Source organism: Calliphora vicina, chromosome 5 (genome assembly GCF_958450345.1).
Source record: "Calliphora vicina chromosome 5, idCalVici1.1, whole genome shotgun sequence".
NCBI classification, from domain to species: domain Eukaryota; kingdom Metazoa; phylum Arthropoda; class Insecta; order Diptera; family Calliphoridae; genus Calliphora; species Calliphora vicina.
This window is the reverse complement of record NC_088784.1, coordinates 69,416,813-69,429,261: the sequence shown is the minus strand read 5'-3', so window position 1 is coordinate 69,429,261 and position 12,449 is coordinate 69,416,813. Positions and strand designations below refer to the sequence as shown.

The following is a 12,449-nucleotide window of genomic DNA, read 5'->3' as shown; positions in this document are numbered from 1 at the left end:
CTTCACGCTAGTTTACATGGGATGTCAGTATACTTAAGCAAAATGAAAATAAACTGCATGAGAATTATACCAACACAATTTTTATTAAACCAGTTTGAACAAATTACTCACAAAAAAGTGAAGTACAAAATAAACGTTTAAAGTGACTACACTCTAGATTACATAGAGACACTTAAGTGACAATTGCCTTCTTCTTAGATTACATTGGATGTATAAAGTAACCAATTGACTTCTCCCTGCACTACAAGGAGCACATACGTTTCAAATAACCCAAAATATATCGATTGGAGTCAGCCAAGTGACCAGACATTAGTACAATTACTGTCTATAAGGGATATATTGACTACTAGAGTAACTGTTGGGAATCGACAGATTCCCAGACATTTCAATAATTTCGTTTAAATAATATTTAATTGATATTCAGCAGACGTACTTTTTTAACACACAATCACACATCTTTTTTTGTTTGTTTTTTCGTCAAACATTTCATTTCTTTTTTTTAAATTTTTAACAACGATAGTGAGTGAGTATTTCATAACATTTCTTATTAACACATTTTATTTATTTGTTCTTTATATTTTTGTTGTTAACCCTGACATTTTAACATAAATATTATTCTGACAAAATTTGTTGTAGTTAAAAAAATCAAAAACTTCTTCGACGAATTCACAAGTCGTACAAAGAAAAAATAAATAAAAATGCATAAAAAGTATTTTATTTAATTTTATTGCTATTTCTGTTGTTGTATCTTCTTATCGCAACAAAATTTAGATTAAATTGTATCTGAGCAAAAAAGAAGAAATACATATTTAGATAGATACAATACAACAACTGCAACAAAAAACAGGATGCGGAACATGTTTGGCATGTTAAAAATAATTTTGAAATTTAGTTTAACTGAAATTTTTTCGGGTTCTGGTATAAAAGCTTCAGATTATTGCAGACACTGTACCACTATTGTTCTCGTGTTCGTCGCAGTACATTTTTTGTATAATTTTTTAAATCTACGCGTTGTTTTAACAAACTCCAAATCAATATGTTCAAATTTGTAAGTGTTTTAAACGAAAATTTAAAAAAAGAAAACAAAAATTTAAACAATTTATAACTGTTAATAAGTATTTATTGATAATATTTGTTATTATTTGAAATGGAAACAAGTGATTATTAAAGAAGTGTCAGTGTTATTAGTTTTTTTTTACACAAAAATATATAAAAACCGAACGTTACAGAGGTCGCCCACAATAATATAGACATATTCAGTGTTTTATTGTATTTTTAGCTCAATAAAAAATTTACCTGGCAACAGTAATACTTTAGTTGTTTTTAGTGTTAAACCTATAAATAATAGTTTATTGTAAAGTTAAATTTATATTCAGAACCAAAGCCAACCATAAAAGAACAAAACATGTTTAAAGCAATTGTATGCTCTATTTTTCAAAACGTGACAGTTTCAAAACTCTTTCAAATTCTTTATGTTTTTATGGATTACTGCTCGCACATATTGGTTTTGTTTAGATAATTTCATTACACAATTTATCAGCCAAGAAGACAATGATTTAAAACTTTGTTGCAATGTAGGTTCTACATACATATATCTTGGATATTTATATACAGGGAAGTATATATAACGATATCCACTTGACAGTCTATTCGTTGAAAAAAGTTAGCTTTTGATATATCAGTTATATGTATGTCTAGAATTTTCGTATTGAAAATCAGCAGAGCGGTTCATAAATGTCTGAGATATTATTATGTTTAAAAGAAAAACGTCCCTCAAATCGATTTTTCATAAAATTTGGTTTAACAAAAACAACTTAGGTTGATATTTTAAATCGAGAAAATCGGCACACAAATGTCTGATGTATAAGTTCCCGTCGTTCCTACAAGAGGCATAGGACCTCAGTGAAATTTTTGATAATCTCTATATTTCTTTTCTTTCACTTCTCCCCAACTCTTACCTTAATCTATCTTCTCCATACTCAGATCCCTTGCGAGTTCAAGTCTATGGCAGTTCTAGCGATGTGTAAGTCTGCCTTCTGAGGGTGTGTCGATCCAACGCTATTTTCGTCTCCTTATTTCGATAGGATTCGTTGGCCTGTTTTTTCACAGAACGTATGATTTCATATGGTTCTCGGCAAAAATGCACTTAGAATCTTGCGAAGACTGCGAATACTTGCGTTTTTCTTATATCACGAGTGGTTGCGTTTTAAATTTCGCAGACGTACAGTAGGGTAGATTTTACATTAACATTAAGAGGTTGATTTCCAAACTAGGTTTTAGGCAGCCAAATGTTTAACGTGCCTTCTGCAAGCGATTATCGATGGCTTCACCCGATCTCCCGTACATAGATATAATGCTCCCAAGATAGCTGAATTGGTTGATAGAATTTCGCTTTTACCAATTGCAAATAAATTCCGGGAGGTTGCATTAATACATAAAGTTTTTGTCTTCATGACATTTACGCTTCGTAAGTTGGAGTAGCTGTAGTAGCTAGTAGACAAATATCGTCTGTATAATTAAGATTGTTTAGGGGACCATGCACTCCCTGCACTCCCCACAATACCCCATGCCGAAGTCTGTTCCAAGGATCGTGTCCAGAACTATATTAACACATTGACTGCCAAGGCACTTTCAGCAAATAAGATGGTGGGGGCCACAGCATTTTCTTTGCGTAATCTCTTCGAAAACATCAATATTGGAATTTAGGCTACTGTCAGTAATATTTACTGCTTAGAAACAGATTTTTTTTATAAATAAGAGGGTCTTACGAAATGGCGAAAAAAATTTTTTATGGGATACTGAGTTAGAAAAAATACTCAGTACAAGTTCAGAAAGTGATGAAGAATGTGAAGATTACAGTTTTGATGAGAAACTTCCAGACAACATCGAAAAAATTCTTAAAATCCAGCACTATTGTCTGACATGGCTAGAGAGAATAAAATTCATGTCGGACATATGTGTCCGACGTGGCGTAAACCGCATAGTGCAGTGTCACACATATGTGTCCGACGTGGCAGTCAATGTGTTAAATAGAAGTGGTGGCCAACTCTCAGAGTTTCACTCAACAATTTTACATGGTTCCTCTTGTAGGATTACGGAATAAGTTTAAGAGGTATTCTCCTATATGCCAATGAACTCCAAATCACATCGTGGTTTAGTTTTTCGAAGTCCTTTTCGAAGTCTATGAAGCATAGATGAAGTGTAGAGCGCCTCTGTACAGATTGATCCACAATAACACTTAGGCTGTTTATGTGATCCATGGTGGACTTATGGGGTCTGAATCTAGCCTTTTCCTGCCTTAGAGTTGGTGTTACCCTGTCTGAAATCCTATTGACAATTATTTGGGCTATTTCCCTATTAATTACGCATAGCAGAGTAATGATGATCCAGTTATTAAAGTCCATGAGATCGTCCCTTTTTTGGTATATTTATTATCACGCTCTAAGTCAGCTCGTTGTCGAGATTTTCACTCGTCCAAAATGTTCGAATGATTAGCAAAATTATTCCAGCTGTCGTATGTAGGTCGAACTTCAAAAGCTCAGCACAGATTCCGTCAACATCTGGGGATTTGTTTCCTTTGAGACTGCTAATTGAATTCGTGATCTCTTCAATGGTTGGATATGCGGAAACAAAATATGGGTCTTCCATGTGAGAACCTATATGCATTTCGTTCATAGAGGACGGAAATCCCCCTAAAGCATTCGGCTATAGTGATCCGCCCATACCTCAACCTATTGCTCTTCAGTAGTCGTAAGTTTGCCATTCGAACCACTTAGGGACATTTGCGATGTCGTATAACCATTCGTGAGTTTCCTCTGAGAACTATACATATCGCTGATGCAATGACTATCTGCTGCGATTTGTGCATCCTTGCTGATTTCGGCCAGCCATCTCCTTTTATCCTTACGAGCCCTACATTTCACTTCTCTATATAGCTCGTTGTAAAGTGTCTGCAAGTGTAGTTTCACACTTCGAGTTCGAGCTTTAATGAGATCAGATTTCGTGATTTCCGTAGTTCGATTAATCGCTAGGTTTCATCGGAGATCCACTCATCTCGCGCACGTTCCTTATGGCTGTGTGGCAGGTTCCATAAATATAGACTTCACCCTTTTCTATTCCGTTAGCTCACCTTATTGACAAGATCAAATAGCATTTCTCAAGTCTTCGGAATATGCACCGGAAACTTTTCTATCCTTCATCTCATTTATGTCTATAGGTCGCATGTTTCCTCTATTGCCGGTATCTCGAATAGTTTGATATGCATCTCAGCGACTAGAAGATGGTGATCACTTGCAATGTCTGCATGTCTTGGTTATCCGTTCTTTGATCCGAGGAGATCCAAGTCGCTTTATGGATTCTCCTGTGAGTGAATAGCGGCCCATTCTTGGTCTTACAACCAAGTTCGTGGGTGCCAATAATTGACTTTAAGTTGTATTGTCAGAGCCAATTTCTGCTTTGAAATCTCCGATTACATTCATTATGTCACCAAGGTTGCTCGCATTAATTGCCTTATCAAGGGTATTAAAGAATTCTTCCAAATGTCTGATATATACCCAATATACATACTTATCTTTGCTTTTTTTCTTAATTTTCTAAACATTTTTTTTAAACAAAAACAAATTTTTTGGCAATTTTTTTTTTAAATTTTTTTTGAAAATATCGGTTTGTGTTGATGTTAAAATCGTCCAAAAATATTGTTTCAATATCCTCCTTCAAATATAGCAATAGACTCAGAATCACTCAAGAATGAACTCAACATTATTTCACCTTTCCCCCTTAAGAAAACAGGACAGGGTCATAAATTCCTGAAATATATGCAAATCCTCAAGAAACCAAATACATTAATAATAAGAACCACTTAAATATAGTACTAGTTGGAGAATGTAGAGCAGGGGTGCCCACAAGTTCCTTATGAAAGAGTAAACACCAATACATTTAAAGAAAATCTACTTTTTATTAAATATTTATTGTTGCTAAAACCAATTCATACAAAGAAAAAAAAAAAACTCACTTTGAACACACACATTTTTAAATTATTATACGATAAACAAAAACAAAATCTACATGGATGATCGCAGTCGTCAATGTTTACCAGCAAAGCATACGAAAGTGTTGTTGCTTTCAACATGCGTGTATTCAGTGAAGAACGACAAAAAAAATAATAAGACAAAGTTGTTTGTGTATTTTGTATTGCTAGTGCTGAGTGCTCTAGTGAGTATACAAAACACACAGCCTATCAGTGTTGCCAGATAAAGTTTACCTCATGTCCCCAATTTGAAAGTCGATGTCCCCAAAAAATCCCCATTTCAAAATTGAAATCCCCCATTTTGTCCCCGTAAGTTTATATGTATTTTTAAAAAACAAAATTAAAAAAAAACTTAAATTATATTGTTAATACAAAATTTTACTATTGTCCGTTTTACAAAAAGTTGATTCATCGATTTTGGAACAACTTTTTTAGAAGATATTATTTTTTATCTTCTAAACAAGAGTTTTTAATATTCCATTTTTAAAATGTAGGGGTTTGAACTTTATATCCCAAAAAATTATGTTTTTATAAAAAAGGTAAATTCAGTACATAATTAAGATTCGAATTTAGAACTTTAACTTAATTTGCAATGAAATTGATAAATAAGATGGATACTGTATTCGATTATAGCCATGTCCGTGTGACTGTCTATCTGTAGAAATCAACTTTCCGAAGCCCCCAAATAACTTACATACACGATTCATACATCAATATCTCCGGAATTCTTCCGGCTCGATTGCTGTTTAAAATCTAGAAAATCGGTCCAGATATAAGGAAAAAACCAGGACAACCTCTATTTTTGACCTATATCTGGATTACTATGACCATAGTAAGTTGGACCTACAATGGGTCAAAAACGGAAGAAATATTTTTTAACCCGATTTTTTTTTCACCAAATTTTTTTTTTTACTAAATATTAAAAAAATTTAAAAAAACAAAAATTTTCAAAAAATGTTGCCACTAATTGCCTCTAAAAAGCCTTTAAGGCCCTGAGGCATAATTTATAATTTGAATTTTTTGTAATAATTAATGAAAAAAACCCTTAAAAAAAATTAAAAAAACTACTTTGAAAAAAAAAATAATTTTGTTTACTTAAAAATATTTAAAATTTTTATTTTGAAGCATAATATAACAATAAAAGGTAGAATCACTACAAAATATGTTCTCAATTATACATGCCTTGAATTGTCAGACAAATATAAAATAAAAAATAAAAGTACAATTGAAATAAAACATCAAAAATTAACTAAATTGAAAAATAATTTAAATTCAATTTAAAAAATATAAGAAGAAACATGCGTATTAAATGTTGTTTGTGTAAATGTTCATTTGAAATGTCCTGAAAATAAAATTAAAGAATGGAGTGCAGCCTGTGGTGTTGAGCTAAAGAAACACTTGCATCATTTCAATGACTCCGATTATATTGAACTGCATCAAACCACAAAACGTGCACATCTAATGCCTAATGCTTGAGCCAGTAAAAGGCGTAAATGATTTTTTTCTTATTTCAAATATAAACAAAATATTTCTCAATTTTCATTTGTAATTATTCGTATTTTTGGATTTCTGTTTTTTATTTTTATATTATTTTTGTCATTTTCATAAAATTCTGAAGATGTAATTAACATTTTTAATTGCAGATACAAATGGTTAAGAAATAGAATATGATTATTCAAAATGTGAATAAGCACTATAAAATTTAAATAAAGAATGTCTAAAAATGTAAAATCCCCAAAAATGCATGTAAATCCCCAAATTTTGTTAAAATCCCCAAATCCCTCCCCACGAAATTCTGTCCCCAAAAAAATCTTGAAATCCCCAGTTTGGGGACAAATCCCCACATCTGGCTACACTGCAGCCTATAGCTAAGAGCAATTACAAAAACAAAAGAGTACCAAGAGTATAGGGCTTGGGCATGACTGATGTAGAGGAATGTATCCTCCAAAGATTTGCTTCCAAAAATTGCACAGTAGTAATTAGTTCAGTTAAATTTGAAGCTTACTAAATATTTTGCAACATCGTGCACTTAACTTAAATATTAAAACTAACTGTGTTTATTCCAATAATTAAGAAATTCTATAAAATAAATAAATAAAATTAATGTTTGTTTATTTTTAAACACGTTTTACTAATGAATGTTGACCTTTACTTACCTATATATCACTTCTGCTTCAATCAAATTTCAGGTGATTTTATTCGCCTGCATTGCCGCCGTTGCTGTCGCTGCACCTGCCACTGAACGTGACGAAGTTCGTGAAGTCGTTGCCATTTTGAAATCCGAAATCAACAAAAACGATGATGGTTCCTATCAATTGTCTTATGAAGGTGGTGATGGCACTACTCGTGATGAGAAAGCCGTCGTCATGAATGCTGGCACTGAAGATGAAGCTTTGGAAGTTAAGGGTTCCTACAAATACATCGATGCCGATGGCCAAGAAGTTGAAGTATTCTACACCGCCGGTGTTAATGGTTTCGTGCCCTACGGTAAGACTATCAATGAAGAAATCTCTGCTGTAGCTGAAGCTGCCAAGGATTTGCCCAAAGAAGAAACTTTCGCCAAAGTAGAAAAGAAACAAAAGTAATTTCGCCCTGAAATCCTCAACCGGACAAAAAAGACGACACCATATTAATTTGAATTCTTAACGAGTGAAGAGTTAATTTGGGGTTTAATATACAATTAATTATTTTTTTATTTCTTTGTTAAGTCGCATGTTTAAGTTTAAGATAGAAAGATATGTTAAGATGAGTTAGAGAGATAAACTTTAATTAACAATAGCTATAACAATTTAAGCCTAGTCTGTGTCTAAATGTTTAAGAATGTAAAAAGAAAAAAATTATTTAAGTTTGTATAAGCCAGCGTGTAGATCTAAAAATGTATAAAATAAATTTTGAAAAAAAGACAAGCCATCATTTATTTATATTTATTTTTTTGGTTAATTTGGTGCTAAAATGTTTTATGTAAATACGTAATGTGAGTATTATTACGTAATTTGTTTAACTCTAAAACGGTTACGTAAAACTATCAATGTAAACAATACACGTGAATAGGTTGTAGAGTAATTTATAAAATTTTACTCTAAAGTACCACGGAAAATGCATTAATATTGCGAAATTGCAATTTTTTGCTCACAACGAATATTTACTTGTGAAAAGAAATATTTTGATAGCCAGATGGACTTGAAGTCAAAACCTTTCAAATCATATCCCATATTATAATTATTGTTTTCAAAGAAAAAACTAATTCTTTGAAAATGCTAAAAAGAAGCTTTTAAAAAAACGATCCAGCTCTAGATTAAAAATTGTTTGGGAAACATCATGAAACTAACCAATGTTTATTTCGATGGTGGTCACAAAAATACTTTTTTCATCATATAAATATATGAGTTTGTCGTTCTTTTAAAATTTCTAAAATATTAATTTGCTAAACTGTAGGGTATAGTTTTCTTATAGATAAGGTAGTTTATATAACGCTATTCTTCCGTATGCAGGTTGAAATCGACCTCAGATATAATACGTACCAAATCTTGTATCATTATATCAGGAATATATTTCAGAATTTTGGTATTGAATATAAATGGCTGAGATAAAAACAAAATACCACGACTACATCTTTTCGGAAATATTTTTTGAATATATCTGAAATAATGAGACTTAAAAATTATTGATTTGTTCATCCGGCTCATCCGATCGGGATACAATTTGACATGGGCGTAGCCAAAGAGTATTCGAGTTCAACTTATTAAAAGGGTACCTTCGACATGTCAAATTTTTAAACACGTGCAATTTTTTGGTTCCCCATCCGATTTAAAAAGCGCTTGGCTAGGTCTTGAAAAAACAAGCTTTCGTGTGCTATTTATCTCTTATAATTTCCGAGTTATAGGCATTTCAACATTGAAATTTTTAAATTTTGCCATACCTTGGTCCGCTTTTTTAAAAAGATAGGTTGGACTTTTGGACCGAATGCACTCGAATTTTTTTTGTTGGTCAAGTAAATTATGTATAACATACAAAAGATTTCAGAGCAATATCAATTATTTTCAATTTAAATATTCAAAAAATACTTGAGTTTTGCTGTTTTTTGGACGAAAGGTTGACTTAACTCTATTTTATTAACCTTCGCTTTACCAATACCAACTTCGTTTTTATTGGTTTAATATTTTTTTTAATTTTGTTTCGATTTAAATGAAATTTATAATCACTGAACAAATTTTAGAGTTCTATAGAATTTAATAGAAACATTTTAAACTTTATATAATGTTTTTTCGAATTTTTAATATTTCGTTCGTCGCATATATTTATAGAAGTGCTGTACCACCCAGGTGGGTATTGGTAAACCATGTTAAAAATAAACTTTCTTAAACAATCTATAACGATTTTATGTTTTTCTGCAAGGTGTCTTTACGGAGAACATTTTAGTGTAAGAAATATGTTCTATTTTTTGAATATGTCGGCCTTACGCTCTTCGGAAATTGACCTATTTTTTATCAAAATTTCAACATTGGGCCACATGTTCCAAAATCCAAAAGCTGGGATCAAAAAACGTAAGGCAGCTTTGGAAACCTTGATATATTTCCTATTTATCCCCAAAGTGTTTTCCCAGCTCCGAAGGAAATGTGGACCCATTTTTAGGAATTTGCGGGAGTCCCTTTGAATAGTTTTTTTAAAGCTAGTTATTTAGAATGACAAAAACAGCGTTGAAAATTTCATTAAGTTTTGTTAATAAATAAAGATTTTATTACATATTTATTGAGTTTCTAAAACTAAAATTTGTATCAAAATTTTAATAGGACTGCAAATATTAGGACCAATTTGATCAACATTTATTCCGAACTATTTATTTTTTTTTGTTTAGATAAGTTAATTTTTGGTTAATTTTGTGACTTACCTCCGTAATTTCAACATATAGATATCTATCAGTGCTTAGTTGTCTATGAAGTAAAAATATTTGGTAAGTTTTACCCATAAATATTGATTTGAGATTAATGTCAAGTTACCTTTTAGGTAAATTTATCTGTTGGGTATTTTACACCGTAGAATACTATTTCTTGAAGTTACGGGCATAAGTCGGAACCACTGACTTGTTGATCTGAAAATGTGCAATATTTTTGAAAGACCGAGTTTTAAAAGTGGCGTATTTTAGAATCTAATTGAGATGAATAAAATAAATGAAAGATTTTACAAGATTATTTGTCTGTGTAACTAATCAGGTGATCGTTTGCCTCTTTGTGTTTACATACTGTGCTTGTTAAAATTTGTGTTTATGTTGGCTGGAGTTGTCAAAGTCTGCCTTTTGTTTTTAACATAAGAATCGTATACAGTTTTTTCGTACACAGAAAAAATTATATTTCAATTCAAACATTTATCCCATATTGAACTGGTTTAAATTATTTCATAATTAAATCAAGTATTCATTTGCTCAAAAACAAAATTTCTTGATATTTTCTATTGAATTTTGAGGTTTGAATTTGATTATTTTGACAATTGAATATACAATTTTCGTTATTGGTTGAATTTCAAATACAAAAATTATTGAATAGATAATTTTCGTAATTGAAAACACAAAAAATAACAAAAATGTGTTTTCAATTACGAAAATTATCTATTGATTTAATTATGAAATAATTGAAACCAGTTCAATATGTGACAAATATTTGAATTAAAACGGTTTAAGAAATAGTTTTTTCTGTGTAGGACGAAGAAAAAATTATGAACCCTAAAGATATTCGGAGTTGTGTTTTCAGCATGAAGCTGTGATAATTACATTACGTTGACAAAAGTCAATAATCCAGTGGCTTTGTAATGAAACACAGTCTCCTTTTTTATCCCTTTTTCACTTTTTTCCAGTTTCTATCAAAGATAATCTAAATGACGCAGAATGTTCAAATTTTGACAAAATTTAATTGACAGGAGATTGAAAGAAGCGAAAAAATTCAAAAAGTCATGACTTATTGACTTACCTTAGTAAGTTTTGTTGAAATTAACTTTCTGAAGGCCTCAAATAAATTATATTATAAATATTTTTAACCCGGAAGCAAAAAAGTTTTTTAAAAAAATAAAAATCTACTTCTCTACGTCCCACTTTGTAGATTCTCTCTCATTCAGGATCATATGTGTGTAACTTAATATTTCTTGATTTATTAATGTGAACATTTAAGTTCGTCAAGCTTAAATTTTTAAAAACTCCATTTTTCGCATAAAGAAAAGTTATTTTTTAAAAAAATTTCAAGCTGTTTACCCGAATTTGGCATTATTACCTTCGCACTCGAGCACAGTAGATGTTTTGTATATTCTGATAAATGAGGAATATACTTTAAATTTTATTTCTAATTTTCATTTGTTTAAAAGATACGTAGGATGTAAGGTCACCGTTTTTAATCCATAAATATTATAATCTACAAAAATCTCTTCTTAGTGGAGACTCGAACCTAGTTTCAGGCAACGTTGGATCAGTCAGTAATGTTTATCATATAATTAGTGAAATACATATACTAAATTATTATTAAATTTTTCAACATAAATCCCATTTAATGTCTCTTGTACTTTTAAAGGTTAAATTATAAACACAAAATGAGAAATAAAATAAAACTATTACTCGTATTATCTCACACGTTTTATAATATTCAGAGAATGAACAACAAAAAAGTCATAAATCGTGTATCTCTTTATGTACCAAATGAATACAAATTAGAAGATTTAACCAAAATGAGCTTAAAACAAATTTGTTATTTAAAAATAAAAAAAATACATAAAAAATCTGCAAAATTCTTAAATAAAAAAAATATTCTACGTGCTACAGAATTTGAGAATTTTTCTACTTTTAACATTTTAATTATAATTATGTTAACAAATACTTGATGATTTATTGATAAATATAATTAAAACATGCCTGGAAGCAAGCAGTGCAGACGTAGATGATTTTGGTAAAAAAAAAATGCTTAGTTATTTAAAACCCAAAATAGTATAATTTTAAAATTTGAAATAAATAAAAGGGTATTTTTTAAGCCCAATATAACTTATGAAATGGTTAACTGTTAAACGAACTGTTATACTGCTCACTTTTTGATATTTATCATCACTCTGCCAAATTATTGTGAATAGATTGACACTCGAACAACGCTACCAAATTTATTTTGAAAAACGACTTATAGACGACAGCTTTATCGTAAAATTGTGTTCAGCGATGAGTCTCATTTTTGACTTAACGGGTTTGTTAATAAACAAAATTGCTGCATATGGAGTGAGACCAATCCACAACATAACCTACAGACTCCATTACATCCAGAAAAAGGCACCGTTTCATGCAGTTTACACGCTGGTGGCATCATCGGACCTTATTTCTTAAGATGGATTAAGATGGATCTCGAGTTACGGTCAATGGAGATCGTTACCGCACTATGTTAAATGATTTTTGTTTGAAAAT

The 12,449-nt window shown here is 30.9% G+C and overlaps 1 protein-coding gene across 1 annotated transcript; it reads left to right on the top strand.

Moving 5' to 3' along the window:
- Positions 1-956: 956 nt before the first annotated feature.
- On the top strand, positions 957-7,932 carry LOC135960666 (endocuticle structural protein SgAbd-6-like). Its single transcript, XM_065512009.1, has 2 exons — positions 957-1,048; positions 7,216-7,932. Exons 1-2 carry the CDS (start codon positions 1,037-1,039, stop codon positions 7,609-7,611), a joined length of 408 nt encoding a protein of 135 aa, XP_065368081.1. The 5' UTR covers positions 957-1,036; the 3' UTR covers positions 7,612-7,932.
- The last annotated feature ends 4,517 nt before the right edge of the window (positions 7,933-12,449 follow it).